Below are 17,618 nucleotides of genomic sequence, written 5' to 3' on the forward strand. Positions count from 1 at the left end.
TGGATATAGTTTCATATATTTTCTCAGTAGAAAGCAAAATAAAGGGATTTAGGAATTTTTGCATTGGTTTCTTTCAGGATGGTGAGTATTTCCCCAGGCCTCATTAATTGCATGTCACAGTCCTTGGGAACTCACGACAGGGTCTGAAACACAAGCAGGAAGGAAATTGTCCTGCCATATTCATGCCTTTCCATCTAACGTTATCATTCAGTCATTTACCGGGATTGTGTTGCTTTGAGTGTTACTGCGACAGTGTGCAGAGTGGGGAGCAGAATCCGATTAAACATGTATGTCTAAGTCAGGGAGCCCCTTGCAGGAAGAGCTTATTTGGCACTTTAAAAAGAAAAAAAAAAGGAAAGAAAAGAAAAAAATCAGTATGAACTAAACCAATGCAAATTGAAGTTATGTCCCGGTACAAATTGCGTCTGTCCTGGGTTGAAATGTCAGCTGAGGTCTGACCCTGAGGTCTGCCCTAAAGAGTCGGATTTGCCGGTCTGTGATGACATGTCCACACTGATTTGGGAATCTCAGAAGAAAAAATATTTTTGTGATCTGATGCTACTTGCTGCTTCCAGAGCCAGCAGGCTCCAGGCCAAATAGACCAACAGAAAACGGATGCAGCAGTCACAGACATCATCAGGTCTGCTCATCAGATAGCTGTCGAATCACAAAATGATACCAAAGTCTAATCTGGTCCCAGATGTAAAAGGAAGGTTTGCGTTACTGCTTTTTTTGTCGTGGTTTGAGTTGTCCATCATCTCTTTTCTGAAGTGGGGATGGAAAATAAGGTTTCTATTTTCTCTTCATCCAGCCTGTGTTTGCTCAGAAAATACTTTATTCCTAGGTGTCAAATATTCAGTTTCATGTTATGCTCACAGGCCTTTAATCAGCCAGGGAACACGGACAGCCTCTGTTTTCTAAGTCTGCTGCTGGTAAATGCCCTGTGAAATGACTTCACTGTGTTATAATTGTTCCTGGAGAAGGCTGGCCCAATGGCTGGTAATTAAACCTTTGGCTGATGGAAACTGTTAAAGTGGATTGCTGCTTTGCCTATAGCATTATAGTTAACAACTCAAAAGTCTTTATACTTTTTCTATAAAGCACATGGGAGTTTTATGCCTGGAATATCTGCTGCAATAAAGAGAATATGGTGCTTCATTTTTGTTAGCAGCATTAAAACTTGGAAGAGAAGAAAGAACTAAGGTTCAGGAATGAGGTCTGGAGTTTGTACTTTGCAAAGCTCCTTCATTTGGTATCTTCGGTTTAAGCACAGCCCATTGTTGTGATTTTAGGTACCAGGATAAATTTAGATTCCTATGTAGGCAACTAAAAGGGAATTAGGTGTCTACATCTTGTTGTGAGGCTGGTCAATACTGATTCATCATAAAATTCAAGTTGACACCTGGCTCTGCCATCTGGGCTTCCTGGAGTTTGAGAGCATTTTAGTCAAGGCTAGATTATAGTTCCTTGTTCAATCTCTTCTATGCTTGGTTAAGTTTCCCAAAGGAAGTCAAAATCCTGGCTGAAGGTCCATTCCGCACCCCTCAGCACCTGGTTGGTGACCTCCCAGTTGGTGCTGATGGAATGGAGACAACCATGCCCCACCTGCCCTCCACTGGGTGTCTGCGAGGTCTCTGTTTCACCTTGAGGCCTACAACCAAGCTGCTGGTGGAAAAATGGTGACACATCTGCTCCCCAAAGTGCTCGGCCAAGTCCTAGCAGAAATGCTTAACACCTGCCTGTGAGTGGCAGTTCAGGACCACGTCTCCTTTGACCGGGGCTGGTATTTATGGGATGTGTTAGTCACGCAGGAGCTGTTAGAAGTGCTGCTGCGATAAATTGCTAAGTCATACATGGTCGTCGCGTAACGAGCTTGCTCTGGGACATAGCAATACTTCAGAGCTTGACTAATCCCTCACAGATTGGAAACTGCGAGGGATGTGGGTAAGCACTGAAAATGTCCCCTTTTTATTGCTGATGATGTATTATTCAAGCCTCCAGCCCTCTGGACTGCTTCAGCTAAGCCTGGGGCTTGTGTGTTCCACCCGACTTTCTCCCAGTGGGAGGTAAACTCGTCTGCACGACCTCTGATAGGCTTCAAGCAGCTGCAAGAGTTTGGGCTGGTTGGAAAAAATGCATGCTCCCATGGCTAGTGAGCGAATATTGCTGCATGTGGCAGGACTTGTTCAGTTTCTACTTAGGGATGGAAGTATACACGTGAATCCTCATGCGTGTGGTGGTAAAATTATTAATATTTAAGTTTAGAGAGGTCTGGCTAAGAAGTTTATCCTAACTGAAAGAATGTTCAGCTAAAAGCTAGCAGTCTGTGAGTGTTTCTAGCTCCCCACTTTGAGCTGAGCTAACACTGGGTGAGCTACTCCTGTGGGCAGGCTTTTTCCAAGAGCCTCTCTCTCTGTGTTGCCACATCATTCACTATTCTTTCTCAGAAGTGTGGCAGCAGTGTGCTACTTCAGGAGTCCATCCCTCCCTGGGATGGATACCTGTCTTGGTTACTATTGGAATAATCAGCTTCTGTTATCTTTTTTTATTTTTCTCTGAAACTGTGTATAGGCTAGGACTGTGCAATCACTTGGCAGAGAACAGGGAAGCAGAGGGCAGATGCTGGCTGAATGTTACCTCACTATGATTATTTATACTTCCAGCAGCAAAATGGTCAAAACAGAACTTCAAAACATCAGTATGGGAAAATGCTCCTTTTCCTTGCCAATTACCTCAGTGTTATCCCTGTAAGTAATTAAAGTATGTCAACATCTAGCCGTGCACATGCCCTTGGCTCCCTTACTATATGTGTCCCTAAGACGTGTTTTCTGTACTCTTAAAAATGAAGCTTTGAGATACTCTAGAGAAAAAGTTTTACTGGTCCTTACAAACTACCTAAGTAGGAGCTACAAATGGCCTGGGGGTTGTGGTGATGCTTCTTTAACCTCTCTTTATTACAGAGTGGCTCCCCCATCTTAATTTAAGCCCCATCAGCTGGGCCTCGTTTTTGTTTGTTTGTTTTATTCTGTTTTTTTAAAACTTTATTTTCAGGACTTTGCTTTGTTTTGTTTTTAAACTTTATTTTCAGTTTATTTTCAAGACTTTTATTTTCCACTTTCCCCGGGAGCCCGGTCCCTACAGGACTAGGTCCCCCCCCTCCCCCCCACCCACCCCCCGGGCCGCCATCTTCCCGCCACGTTGCCATGGCACCGCGAAGCCCTTTCCCCAACACCGCCCGCTGCCGGCCGGGGCTGTCCGCGGCGTTCGCCTGAGGCGGGCGAGCGGCGGCGGCTAAGGGGCAACCTCGGGTCCTTGCTTCGGAGGACCCCGCGAGCGGAAGGAGGAAGCGCCATGGCCGGCGACGGGGCCTGGGCCGGCTTCTCGCAGGAGGAGCTGCGGCGGCTGCGGGGCCTGCGCCCGGGTGGGGGCCGGGGTCCTGAGGGGGTCCTGAGGGGGTCCTGAGGGGGTCCTGAGGGGGTCCTGAGGGGGTCCTGAGGGGGTCCTGAGGGGGTCCTGAGGGGGTCCTGAGGGGGTCCTGAGGGGGTCCTGAGGGGGTCCTGAGGGGGTCCTGAGGGGGTCCTGAGGGGGTCCTGAGGGGGTCCTGAGGGGGTCCTGAGGGGGTCCTGAGGGGGTCCTGAGGGGGTCCTGAGGGGGTCCTGAGGGGGTCCTGAGGGGGTCCTGAGGGGGTCCTGAGGGGGTCCTGGGGAAAGCTCGGGGGAATCCCTGAGGGGGCCCGGGGGGGCTCTGGGGGGACCCTGAGGGGCTCTGAGGGGCTCTAAGGGACTCTGAGGAGCCCTGAGGGGCCCGGGGCCGGCCGCAGCGGCTGGGGGTTAACCGTGGCCCCCCGGCTGTCCCCAGTCCAAGCCCCTTATCTCTCCCTCGCCTCGTTTCAAGTGCTCTGGAACTCGCGATTTTTAGACTAACAAAGCATTCACGGGTTCCTGGGTTTTCCTCAGGGTGCCTCCCCTTGGCACCCAGGCATATCTTAGCCATAGGTTGGTCTAGCCCTAGTTTGCTTGCCCAGTTTAATTTACAGAGCCTGTCTTTGATCTCGTGGCCTGCTTTTAATTCCGTTTCTCCTCATCCATCAATAGATTCTTCTGAACCGTTGGAGCAGCAGCGTCGTCCCCAGCCTGCAAATAAGAACCGGAAGCAATTGCAACGAGAAAAAGCCCTCCAGCAGCAATGTCAGAAGCTGGGGCTGCAGGGTGGAGCAGTCTCTGTGCCTCCCGAGCAGCTGCTGTCTGTGCCGAAACATCAACCTGGTCATCCTCAGCAGCCTGCGCCACCACCTCACTGTCCTTCAGTGGCGGATCAAAAACAACGTAACGGCAGAGAGCAGCAGAAGGAACTGACACCGGCGGATCCCTGCAATGGCAGTGACAGTGCCCAGAACCTCCCTGGAAAGCCAAACACCAAAGTGGAGAAAAAGAAAGTGGAATTGTTAGTAAGTCAGTAGAATTGGGGGATGGATCTCATTCCAAAGGGTTCTTTCTTTTCCTCTACAGTAAAATGAAATTCAGTATTGAACTTTCCTGTATCTAACAGGGAGGTTTGAGAGCTCGTGTTTGCTTCCTCTGCACTGAAGTCCGCTTTTCACCTCTAGTTGAGTTAAACCTGACCCAACACCCAATTCCGTCCTGTAATCCATGCAGATACAGACTGTGCCTTCTTCAAATAATCTCCTCTGGCAGTGGGACTATAGATCATAAAGCACACAAAATGTGGGGCTGAATAAACGCGATTTATGAAGACCTAACCTCACCTGTGTCGCACTGTGCAGAGAAGCCGGCATCCACAAGAGAAAGTAGCTGTACCTGTTGGGAGTAGATACAGTAGAAGTAGTGACTTGCGTTCCCTTTCACCATATCGCTGCAGAATTTTTATTATTGCTTTGATAAGGAGAGAGAATTTCTGTTCTAAACAGTTCTGTATCTTTTATGATTCAAGTCCTCACCCTGTGCATCAGCCCCCAGAGGGGTGTCTGGCAGTTTGATTGCATACAGCAGTCACTTTGTTCAGCAGCCAAATAGAGACAGTGGCCTGTAAAAGGAGGCTGTTGTCCAAATGCCAGACAGGGCAGAATTTCCAATATGAGATGCCTTGGTTTTTACCTCTTCACCTTTTTCTTTCTGTCTGTATCCAAGTGCTGTTTTTTTCACAAGAGCACACATAGTTATTCTCTTGTCTTTAAAGCAAAGTGTGAGGACCAAAGGCAAATCCTTTTTCTAGGGCACGTAGTGTGTTTTTAAAATTCTCGGATAATGCTGCTGCAGCCTTGAGTTCATTTGCAGGAGGTTCTGTGTCGCACAGATGTCTCTGGAGAGGCAGCAGCTGCTGGCCATGCTGCCTGGCTGGGTTCGCCCACCTGCACATAGCTCGCCCTTCACCAGAAGAGCAGCACTTGACAGAGCAGTACCAAATTATTCATGTGGCTGTTGCTCACCAGGGGTGCTGGCTGGTCAGCCCCTTCCTGGTGGTGAAAAACACAGACGTTTTCTGACCGGAGACAAGATAACTGAAGCTTTTCACTGTGTGGAGAGCAAATGACGTTTAGCTGCTGCAGCCGCCCCCTGAATCTGCTGAATTCGTCTCAGCCCGTGCAGTCAGATTTAAATCGTATCAAAAATATTTTTCTCTGTGTGGTTTTAGGAATAGGGTGGCGAGGAGAAGCCTGAAGAGATATTCTTGTGCAGAAATGATTGCTAAAATAAACAGAGCTGAGTTACTTTGGCATTTTAAAGCTACGCAAGACTTTGGAACAGACTCCTTAGGAGAAAGCATAAAGATCTCTACAAGATGGAAAGGCAGCAAAGCAGATTTTGTTTCTCCTTAATTCTGCCCAGCTGTGTTCACGCAGGGTGTCCCCTCTCACTTAGGACCTGGCCTTCCATCCTCTGGGGCCGGTTGTGTCTCTTGGTGGATGTGCCCTAGGAAACGGAAGCCATGCAACTCTTTCCTTGGTGGCAAAAGTGACTTCTTGTTCTGCCTCATTGCTCAATTTCATTGTCATTTTTACCTGCCCTTCATTTATATGAGTTTAATTATTTGGGGTCTGTATCGTAAAGCAGAACTGTGAGAGGATCTGTTTTATAGAGAAAAAAAAATCCCCAAAAAAGAGGCTGCATTGGCAAACTGAACAGATAATTTATAGCAGCTAGGAAGAAACCTGAAATTGTTTTTACCTAGCGGTGAAGTACATCCTTTAAATGAAAAATCACATCCAATGCTGAACAAGTGCCATATGCTCTTTCTTTCAGCAAACTTGAATTAAGGCACAGCTTATTTGCGTATGAAGATTTTTGTTCTGATCAGCAGATTTCATCTGAAAATGTTTTATTGGGCTGAACGGCTTCTTACAGGTGATTCTTCTTTCCTCAGAAGGGAAACCTGTTTATTGTTCCTTTGGCGTTGTCAGATCTTGCTCCAGGAAATATGATGGTGAATATTTGTGTTGGGGGCGGGGTGTGGAGGACAGGGAGCGAATTGAACTTGGGATTAATTTTGACCTTTTTGTCAATGAGCAGGCAGGAAAAATCGCGATGGGAAATCCTCCAACAAGAGCAGCGGCTGATAGAAGAGAAGAATAAACGCAAGAAGGCACTCCTGGCCAAAGCTATTGCTGAGAGGTGAGGGGCTGTGCTGCGACGTGGCCTGAGGCTGAGAAAGGGGTTGCTTTTGATCTGTCTTTTAATCCATATTGTCTTGTTTAAATCTCACTCGTTCCTCCCCTCTCTGTTCTATGTGTCTGTCTTATAATTACGTGAAAGTAATGTTGAAAGGAGAAGACTACCAACTTAAAGTTTAAGAAGCATTTTACCCCTGGCTGATTAAAATATATAGAAATTCACTTTTCCTCACAATTGTTAGCTCTTGCTTTTCTGGTGACCAGACTTTAAGGTACTGTACAGTGTTGTCCAGCAAGGTAATTAAGACTGCAAATAAGACAAGGTTTGTAAGGCAGATAAGGTCTGATATGGAGAGCTGATAACACTGGATTGAGGAACGACACGTGCAGTTCTCAGGCTCACAGTCTTCTCCCAGACATGATTATGTTATGCCCATTAAAGCTCTTGGGTAGCAAATATGAATATGGTCTGTACAGTGCAGAAGATTCTCTTTGAGGTTCTGAAGGTTTTGTTTTCCTTTGCCAAGCAGAGATAAAATACATGTGAATTTGGTCTGAGTCACTGTGGGACAGCAAACATGGGTGTGACCACCAGGCTGGCATAAGGAGGGAGAGGAGGACCTAGAAGGTGATCGCTAAGGAGCTACATCTGAGATTGAAAGGCCTTCTTTGGGCTCTAGGCAGTACTACAGGGTGTCTTTTTCTGTCTACCTGCATCAGCTGGCCTAATGGGAGATGGTTTCACTTTCTACATTATCTGCTTTTGCTTTTCAAGTACCTGCTGCGGGTGTAAAGCAGTGAAAAGCACGTTTTTGCTCGTGGTGATGAATGACAGTCACAAAGTGACCTGGTGTAAAAGCTTGTTGAAAAGTACTTGGTTTGCTTGGGAGTGAGGTCCGTCAAAGCTTGCTGCCCTTAGGAATGAATATGCAGGGTTGAAAAAGGTTACATAGGCTTCGTTGAAATCCTTTGTGTTTGATGTAAAACTTTCCATTGACTTCACTGGGATTTGGCTAGGGCTTTTGGGAATAATTTCACAAAATGGAAATCAAGCTTAGGTTAGGTGACTTTTTGGCCCCTGTTAACTGGTCGTCTTTGAAAGGGGATATTTGCGGGGCTAAATACCCTTCCCCCTCTCGCTCCCCTCCCCAAGCCATTTCCTGTTTCCTTATGCTGGGAACTACTTAGATACTGCAGCTTCTTGTGTGTTTCCCCAGTGAAAGAAACACAATCCATTTTAGGCACTTTGATTATAGTCATTACGTAATTTTGCTGTAGTCCTTTAATAGCAGGCATTTTAGATCCCTGTGGATATTAAGTAAGATCAAAAGTCTTAGACCATAAAGAAGCAGCCTTCTGAGTAGCTCTTAAAGAAGATAGTTGCTTTGGAAATGAAGTGAGGCCCATTATGTCAAGAAAAGAGGCTTGTAAAGAAAAAACATGCACCTTCCTTTTGCAGATCCAAAAGAACTCAAGCTGAAACAGTGAAGCTAAAAAGGATTCAGAAGGAGTTACAAGCTCTGGATGACATGGTGTCTGCTGACATCGGCATCCTGCGGAACCGCATTGATCAAGCCAGCTTGGACTACTCCTATGCCCGGTAAGTGACTGACAGGGAGAATGGAATAGCCCTGCCTGAGCAGAGGGAGCAAAAGCAGTTTGATGTCACTGAAGCAGTAATGGACTTATCACAGAATGTTAGGGATTGGAAGGGACCTTGAAAGATCATCTTAAGTCATTGTAATAACGTGTACTTAAAGTGGACAGTCTGTGGGGCTTTGGAATCCTGAGGTAAAAGCTTTCATTTCCTCATTTTTCCCTTGGAATCTGGAAAATGGAGTACGTTTTGTGACTGCAGACTGTGCTTTCCAACCTCATGCAGTCAAGAGACATACTGACTGCTTTAGCTGTGCAGTTGTCCATAAGCCCTGCGTTATTCTTTCAAGGTTGTTTATTCTCGGGGAGAAGAGTTGTTGTGTTTTTCTTGTTTTTTTTTTTTTTTTAAAGTCCTAAAATGAAAGTCCTTTACAGGGAAACTCCTGCTGATGACAGCTCTAGTCCTGTTAGAATCAATGGGACCAATTAAGCTTAAGACATATAATACTACTGAAGTGCTTTTGGAATTGGGGTGAAAATTTTAAGAAAAAGAAGGCTTTCACCCTTCACAATGTGCATTTAATCACTCTGGTTCTGATGAGTTCCTTAAATGCAAGAAATTAGTCGGAACACCCTATTAGTTGTGGGTAAACCACAACATCAGTAGATAAACATCAGCATGTTTATGTAGCCGTTTAATAAAATGGAAATGTTCGGTTGCGGTTTTTGGTTCATGATTCAATGTGTTAAACTTCTTTTTCTCCTTTTGAATCCTGCTATATGTTGACCACAGGCCAATAAACACGGTAATTAGTCTTTAAAAAAAAAAATAGCAGTGGTAGCTAAAAAATAAGGATTTCTTTTGCATAATTATCATTTGAAATACCTAAGATCAGCTGTAGTTTCAGTAGCTGAGTGCATATAAATATTGAATTTCAGAACCTCAAGTGGGAAAGCATTTTAGTGTATTTTAGGTTTAACTCTGGTTTCTAAAACTGTTAGATGCTCCTGCAGATTTCCTTAGCAAAATTTTGTAACAACATGTCTATTTGAAATGCTTAATGGCAAAAGAGCGTATAACAACCAGCTCTGGCTTCTGGAAAGCAGATTTTAATGAAGATAACAAAAGGGGATATTGGTAGGACAAAGAGGATGAGCTTTCCAATACACTTAATGACTTTGATGAACCTTAGTAAGTCTTTCTTTTTGTGAGGGAGGGATTTGGAAATGTGAGTTACATCATTCCAGTGCTGCAGTTTTTGTGCGTTATGAGACAAAGCTGATTTACTTTTAAGTGGCATCTTTGAAAGCAATTTTTTGGTCTTTGCCTTCTATTTTAGGGCTAAAACCCCCTTTTTTTCAGTGGGTCAAGAAGTACAATGTTAAATAATTCTGAGCACATGGTAAAGGGCATCTGACAATTGCTGTGGAATGGAATTTTCATAATTATGATGTGAAGATGATGTGTGAATTCAGCCCAAAGGTTTAACTGTGCAGAAATTTTCAGTATAGCGTTGGCTCTTCTGTTTTTGGATACCTGGCACAGGAAAATCTTGACTTACTTGTGAACAAGTGGGCATCAACTGCCCACTGCAGACACAGCCTTTACAGCTTGGTAGGAGTTTAGTGATTGTTTTATAGGAGAACATAATTGGGGAATATTTTGTCTTTTTTTTCCTTCTGTTTCTCTAAGCAAAAGAGCTCTCCTATCTTTCTGTTGCTTTGTTTAACCAGATACTTGAATGTGGTTTTATACAGCAGCTGGATTCTTTATTCAACTACCTCACTAATACTGGTTTTATGAATGCTTTGTAAGGTACATTGCGTACTTACCCTGCAAAAACCTTTGCATGTCCCCTTTCCTGATGAGCAAGATAGCATTTCTCTCTCTAATAATTAAACAAAATTAATATACAGTTTCACTGAATGTGGTTGAAGATGCATCACTAATGTGGACACCAACCATTAAAGTGCTAGGTGTAGGGGATGCGTTGACCTCAATAAACATTTGGAATATTTCCTTTTTGCTGTATTTGCCATGACAGGAAGTGCAAATTGGCAGGAGGGGTGTGTTGGGGGGATGCTCACAATAAAATTCTACATCTGCTGCCATGCAAAAGTTGTGATCGCTATTGATGTCGTATGCTGTGTCAATCTGTGCTGCTCATGATTTTCTGATTGTGTATCTGGGTGGCCAGAGCGTAAGCTTCTAGATTGGGTCTGAGTGTCAATGTGTGTAGCACCGTTGTAGCATCTGTATCCGTTGGGTGGATTGGGAGAACACAAAACAGTTGCGCAGCGTTCCAGTTCACTGGCTAGTTGTTCGTTTGAAGTGTGAAAACACTACAACTTCTGATGGTTTCTTTCTGCTGCTAGTGATGCATCTCTTAAAACATGCAGTAAAAATGCTTGCTCGTGATTCAATCCATGTATTTCAGACAAGCGAATTAACTCTTAAAATGCAGCAGCAATGGAGGCTAGTGCGTCAAGAGGAGAAGATTTGATCTATTCACGCTTTTTTCCCCCCTCTTTTGACTAACTTAACAGCATGTCATGAAATCGCTGGCATAATGCATTCAGAGCACGTTGCGTTTCAGGGATGCTTAAAGTATCTGTCCGTGTGTCGGATTGTAAAGTGCTTTGAGAACTAACCCACGAGAAATGATGATGATTTTGCAGGAAGCGGTATGATAAGGCTGAGTCGGAGTACGTGGCAGCCAAGCTGGACCTCCAACACAAGACGGAGATTAAGGAGCACCTCACGGAGCACCTGTGCACAATCATACAGCAGAACGAACTCCGCAAGGCCAGGAAGCTGGAGGAGTTAATGCAGCAGCTGGAAGTGGAGGCAGATGAGGAAAATCTGGAACTTGAGATAGAGGTGGAGCGGATGCTGCAGCAGCAGGAGGCAGAAGCAGGGAGACAAGTCAGCCAGTCGCACGGTCATGCTGGGCTGGCTAAGGAAAACCCCACTCCCAGTGTTACAGCAAAGGAGAGCGAGCATGCTAACCGTGGTGTTGCTTCTCCTGCTATCTCTGAACAATTGCAGTCTGAAAACTCTGGTACCAAATCCCTCTCCAATATGGACAGCCAGCCTCAAGCAGTAAATGTGACTCCAGGAGACTCCCCAGCTTGCTCTGATACATGACTACTGCATTCAGACAAGCCATCCGGTTATGGATTAAATACTCTTTGCGGGCTTGTGGGCTATATGTTATATCTCTGGGCTTCTGCAGTGCCAGTAATATGCACTTCATCTCTCTTTTCCTTTAATTTTGTTTCAAATTTTACAGGCTCTTTTGGTTTTCTTTTGCAGAACCCTTTTTTGGGGATCACCATCTGTCCTCGTCATTCTGATTTTTTAGCTTCATTTCTAATGCCCTCTTCACAGGGCTTTGTACCTTCTTGAATCAGGATGCTCAAAGGCGAAGAGTAGGGTATTTCTAAAGGCTTTTCTGTGTATTGATATCACAGATAACCTGTTCCAAACAGCGTGCAAGAGATACATATCTACAGGAGAAAACATTGCAACTTACTCACTTATGCTGCTTTTAAACACACTTTTCTCCTGACAAATGCAATAGGATGTTTATCTTCCTTTGTATGCATAAAGCATTAGTTTTCAACGGTTTTTAATCCTGTCAAACCCAAGCACATGCTTTAAATATCTTCATAGCTGATACTCTTTCCTGTACCTGATTGAAAGGAAATTCACATATTGAGGCAAATTGCAAAGTTAATTGTAATATTTCCTATTTATCACTTTGCCTGTTTCTTTCAGATAATGCTAGATCACACAAAGCTACATGTTCATAACAAATTGTCTATGAACTCACCGCAGCTATGGTTTAAATAAGACGGTGGGCGACAGTTTAAGACATGGCAGAATCTACAGTGTAGAAGTAGAAACACAGAAGAGAGAGTGTTATGATTAAAGCTCTTTCTTTATAAATGTTTTTCTTTATTGTTGTTGCCTCAAAATACCAGTAATCAGCAGGGACCGTGTAATGAATAATTCCAACATTATATTGGAATTGAGCCTGTTGTCATGTAATGATCAATGCATTCTCTTGCCTGAAGAGTGGGTTTGTACCCCACAAGAAGTTCAGCTATTTGCCTGTTGTTGCTGAAAGGCTTTAAAAAGCTATTCCAGGTGGAGAAAGTCTCAGGAATTCAAATAGAGGACATATGAAAACCTCCCATAGACTGATGCAGCTGCAAACCTTGGGGACAGCATTCATAGCTATCCGCTTTGTAACAGAGGAAGGCTGCTTTCCTTGTGGAAATGTTTTCTGTAATACCTGAGCTGAACGTGTCAGAATTTATGAATGAGTTGCTGAGTGACGCCATCAAGTATATAAACAGGACACCGATTGTCTCTGTGGCTTTAATAGTGGAAAAAACGTGTCACTACATTTTTATTCTATTAATAAATCAGTGCATCTTCTGTGCAGTGTGTTTGCTTTCAGTTTTGATATCTGATACTAATGCATGCATCCAAGACTGTTTTTCCACAGGAGGTGATAAATGACGGAATCAGATACGTCCTTTGGCAACTTTCCTCTATGAAAGGAAAACCTCGAAGAAGGCTGTTCCAAAATATAAAAATGTATGGAGCAAAGACATGGCAGCATACCGCTTTGCAGGAATTTTTTCAACTAACTGTGGCCCAAGGTAGCAGTGGAAAATCTACAGGAAAACTTTCTCCTGTACACAGGAGAAAGAAGGATAAATCTTTTTCTAGAGAAGCCACTCATGATCAGGGCTGATTCAAGTTAAAAAACTCCAAAGCAACCTTCGAGATACACATGAAGCGCTGCTGTGTTGCTGATACACTGTGTTCCCTGTTATTATGCTGAAACAAGTTGACCTAAAAAACAAATATTTGATTGTATTTTGAAAAAAAATGTGACTGACTTCCTTGGCTCTGTCTGCAATTGCAGAGCAGCTTATAGCAACCTGATTTTGGTTTTCAAAACTGGATACCAGTAAGTGCAATAATAATTTAATTGTACCATTTGTGTTTTCATCCTCTGCAGCTGTCCCCAGTTGCTCCTCAAGAGAATCTTAAGTTCTAGTGGATAGGTCTGTTCCTCATTACAGTTGCGTTCAGCTCGTCGGGGGACGTAAAGAAGAGCATCTGACAGAAGATTTGAATTGTAATGGTATTTACAAAATGCAAATGCATATGCTTTGGGGTGCAATTTGTGGGTCTATGGTAGGCTAACATGTTGAAATAGTCCTACTGATTGCACCTTGTTGTGATACAAGTCCTGTCTGAATTCCTCAAACCAAAAAAAGGTGGAAAAATACAAGCCTGAAGATCTTTTTGACAACCACTTAGGAATATGAGTTTCCTAGAAGGGAGTAAGTTTATATCCAACTGAAAGGCTTAAAAGATGAAAAATTCTCATGTGCCATCCTGGTAGGGCTGGTACTGTTTGTGCCTCTTGGGGAAAATGTTATTGTTAGAATCAGCAGTTTCTCTTACTAGTTCCTCTTCGAAGTTCTGGCCAGTTATCTGTGTTTAACTTCTGAGCTTGCAATATGAAGCAAACTGGCTGGAAGCCATATGAAAAACCATATGAAATAACAATAGGCAGCCTCGCACTTGCTTGCTCTCCCTAGACAGGAAGCTCAAGAGTTAAATTGTTTGATCTGAGTTATGAAGCCTTTCTCTGACGTGTGATATAAACCACTACCGTGGTGTCAGTTCCACTTTGGAAATTCGCAAATGTTTTGATGGGTGCCAGTGTGCCGGTTTAACATTCCCCCTATCCCGGAGCCAAGCAGTCCAGTTGTAATTGTAACAACATGTGTGCTGGTCAGAAATGCCAGGAGATGATTTTGGTGCAACAAAAGGGTTGGTTTTTTTTCCTTGCTTTTCCTTGAAGGAAATGGAACAGTTGGAATTGAGGCTCTTCAAGCAAAAGCCATTTCTACCTTTGCAGTAGTCGATGCGCTTTATTGTGTTTGGTTCTGCTGCTACTGGAGTGCATCAAAGGCAGGTGCGCTGTCCACTCAGCGTGTTGTACCTCTTCAGAAAAGTGGGAAACTGCAAAATTCAGCCTACGTCTGGAATGGGTAGGCAGATTTAAAAATGAGGGCCTCTTGCATGTGTAGGTAGAAATCTGAATGTGGAAGGTGCTGGGGTTGAACACCCCTGGCAGGGGAAGAGAAGCGACGTATGATATCTGACAGTAACGCCGCAGGGCTCATCACGGGGGACTCGCCTTCTCCTGCGGCAGTGTAGGCATTTCTGTTGGGCCACTGCATTGCCATTATGGGAAGAAGTAGAAAACACCGATGTGTACCACTGTGAGAACGTTACAAAACGCAATGTAATTGCCCGTGTTGCAGTTTGGCGAGGATGTTGGGATTAACACTCCCTCCTCTGTCAAGAAATGCTTAAATGAGCACAGATGGTCATGGCTGAGACAAAATCGCATAGCTCCAGCAGTCTAGGGTTCCCATGGATGTCTAGTGCGTGGTGTAAAACACTTGGACAATCCCCAATCTGATTGTGTATCCAGCCAGCTGAAGTTGGGCTCTCAGGAGGCTTCAGCTTAGGGTAGCTGTCTGGGGAGAGACTTAAGTTCTCAGTCAGCCATGCTTCTTCCTAATACCTTCTGCGATGTACTGGAGCCTTTCCTTTGAGCCTGTATCCCATCTAAACACAACAAGGATAGACTAGCGAGAGTGAAAAGCAGTGACTGGGCTAGTGGCTGGAGTGCTGCCTTTTCTGACAAGCACTGTTAAGAATGTGCTAGAAAGGATCACTGATGGGAAAGTTATTCAATTTGGGGGAAGTTCTGGATCCAAAGGAAGGGGCAGAGCACTACCAAATTGTTTTCCATGCTGGGATTCACTCTGTTCTGCATTTTTTATTTAGGACAGTAGGATCTACAGACTTTCTGTTCTTTGTGAAGGTTCAAAAAAGGATGAAAACCTCTGTGATGTGGATTTTCCCAGCCTGAGGCCTGCTACTTTACCAGACTTCCCTTTGTGCGGTCTGCGAGCAGCTGTCAGTCCTGGCCTGTTCAGTGCTTGGGTGTGATTCTGTGTAGACATGGTGGCTTGGGTCAAGACTAGCTAAGGCATCTCTCTGCTCTGCTCTAGTGCATGCCCTAGCTGTGTATAAAGGTTCATACAGTGGTCAAGAGCTAGATAAAGTTTTTCTGCAGGCCTGATTCAGCCCCAGAATCTTGTGTTTGACACTTTGGTATTATATCGTGGCCCCTTTTCTATCTCTGTGCACGTGGGCAGGTGTGGGCTACAAGGGACAATGGGTTTTGCCAGTGGCAATGCAAACAGGGTGTAGAGATGTAGGCTGGTATAATCGAAACCACATGCTTGTTAAGTGCCCTATTTAGGCTTGTCTGCATGGTCCTATTAAAGCGAGTGTTGGCTCCTTTGATGGGGCACGAGACTGGTTTCCTTCATCATTTCCCCCTGATTTATGTTCCAGCAGCAAACTTGTACGTCAGTGGAGAAAGACCAAGTAACGAGAGAAGTTAGCCAAGCCTCACCCCCTCAGCATCATAGGACATCAGATCCTTCAAATCCTTGCCTTTGGCAGCCTGTTAGTTACAGGGTTTAAATCATGCCTTTTAAGATGTGGGTAGAGACGCTAAAAAGGTTGGGCCTTTCTGAATTAGGGCCTGGATTGTGTAGTTAGAGTCATTTTCTCAATTAGCTAAATATAAATCAACGTAACGAGGCGCTCGGGAGCATTGGGCAGGTTTAGTACCTTGTCTCTCCTGCCTCTGTCCGTACCACTCCCACCTGCTTGTTGGGCTGATCAGCCGGTGATTTTATTTTTCCACACCGCCGGAGCTGGGTTTTAGTGTCTGAATCTGTTCTCACACTTGGCACACGTGTGAGAGGTGATAACTGGGAGAAAAAGGTCTTGTGCAGTAAGTACAGCGGTGCTGGCAGGGATCGAGCAGTCTCAGCAGCCTGTGTCACGCCATCCTTCAGAGGCTGGGGACAGCGTCCTGTTGAATAGGAAATGGTTGGTGGCACGAGCTCAGAAAATGTAGCACCAGTTGGGATGCCTTTCAACGTGACATCCAGGACTGGAAAGCACGTCTGCGAGCCAGGCACTGCGTTTGTATGCTGGGTAGCCAAGCCAAAACCTTTCCAGGGCTGTGCCATGTAAGGCCTGTGCTGTTTTCCAGAGACTGCTGGATAATTGAAATGGAATGGGGGCCCTGCCAGCACAGTTCAGCCCCGTCTTCTGGTGGAGCACTGGGATCCATCTGAGCAGGCATCCACAGAAAAACTTAGAGATGCCTCGCAGAAAAGAATGAAACCCCAAGAGCTGGGAGAACCCATTTTGTGCCTTGTGATCCCATTGGAGTGGATATAAATCATTCAGTGTGAAAGCTGCAGGGCTCAGGATGCTTCTCCAGTCCCTTGCATCTTGAAAAATGGGAGAGGAAGCGGAAAGGGAGCTGAATAAAGAAAGGAGCAGAAACATGGTTCACCCAAATCGTGCATGGCCTGAAGCAGTGGCCTTCCCTGCATCTGACTCTTGAGTGCTGGAGATGAATAGGACAAAAAACACCACACCAGGCTTGACTGCTGTGTGTAATAAAGGTGAAACGTGGGCCATAAATAAATCACGGAATGATGGGCCTCTCTGGCTTTCCCCATGCAGAAATTCTTACTCTTCTCTGAAGCAGTTAGCAGTGCATTTGAACAGATGATCGATCCTGTGGTGTGAGCCTCTCATGTTGTTATCAGTGCTGAATCTGACACTTGAAATGTCTCTCTAGCATTTCTTTTCTCAGTCAGTAGTAATGGGGCTTTGCTCTGATTGCAGATGTTTTGTGGAGCCATGGGAGTCGTTCCTAGGTAGCAGGTAACGGCAGCTCACCGTTGGTGTGACTCCTTCACCAAGGGATGGAGCTAGGGGTCCTGCAGATGCTATCTTGGCAAGCCGTGTTGTCTTGCTCTCTCCCTTTCTCCGTGTGGAAGGGTAACAGGTTGGCTATTCCTCAGGTTGGTAGTTTGGGCAACAAGCTTTATAAACTCCCTGGAGACCCACACTGTGTGCCTGTGCTGAAATCTGTGCTGAGTATTCTCACTGTCTTTGCAACATGAGCTAGAGTGACATAGCTGTGTCTTTGCAGGCTCAAGTCACTTTTTCTGTTTCCAGCACAGACAGATCCTCTGTCCCAAGGATGAGTTAATACAATTCAGACATCATCTTTTATAAAGTTTCCCAATGTGGATTGGAATTAGGTTTCTCAGTCTCACACAAAACCCTGCATCATGTTCTGGGGAGTTTTGTAGCTGTTTAAGTGATGACTCTTGTTGCTGATTGTGCATATTCCATTGCCTGCAGCGCTGGTGGTATCCTAGGGGCTGTGCCTCTATCTTCGCTATC

At 44.8% G+C, this 17,618-nt stretch overlaps 1 protein-coding gene across 1 annotated transcript; it reads left to right on the forward strand.

Moving 5' to 3' along the window:
* Nucleotides 1-3,278: 3,278 nt before the first annotated feature.
* GORAB (golgin, RAB6 interacting) lies at nt 3,279-12,671 on the forward strand. Its single transcript, XM_080601724.1, has 5 exons — nt 3,279-3,421; nt 4,095-4,443; nt 6,528-6,629; nt 8,088-8,228; nt 10,904-12,671. The coding sequence occupies exons 1-5, from the start codon at nt 3,352-3,354 to the stop codon at nt 11,370-11,372; spliced, it is 1,131 nt and encodes a 376-aa protein (XP_080457850.1). The 5' UTR covers nt 3,279-3,351; the 3' UTR covers nt 11,373-12,671.
* The last annotated feature ends 4,947 nt before the right edge of the window (nt 12,672-17,618 follow it).

Source organism: Anser brachyrhynchus, assembly GCF_964034855.1.
Source record: "Anser brachyrhynchus genome assembly, chromosome: 8".
Classification (NCBI taxonomy): domain Eukaryota; kingdom Metazoa; phylum Chordata; class Aves; order Anseriformes; family Anatidae; genus Anser; species Anser brachyrhynchus.

Bases quoted from the DNA above. Each gene is read 5' to 3' on its own strand.
- GORAB (XM_080601724.1), top strand. From the start codon at position 3,352: ATGGCCGGCGACGGGGCCTGGGCCGGCTTCTCGCAGGAGGAGCTGCGG. The intron at 3,422-4,094 runs GTGGGGGCCGGG...ATCCATCAATAG, and splicing joins GCTGCGGGGCCTGCGCCCGG to ATTCTTCTGAACCGTTGGAG. The intron at 8,229-10,903 runs GTAAGTGACTGA...ATGATTTTGCAG, and splicing joins TTGGACTACTCCTATGCCCG to GAAGCGGTATGATAAGGCTG.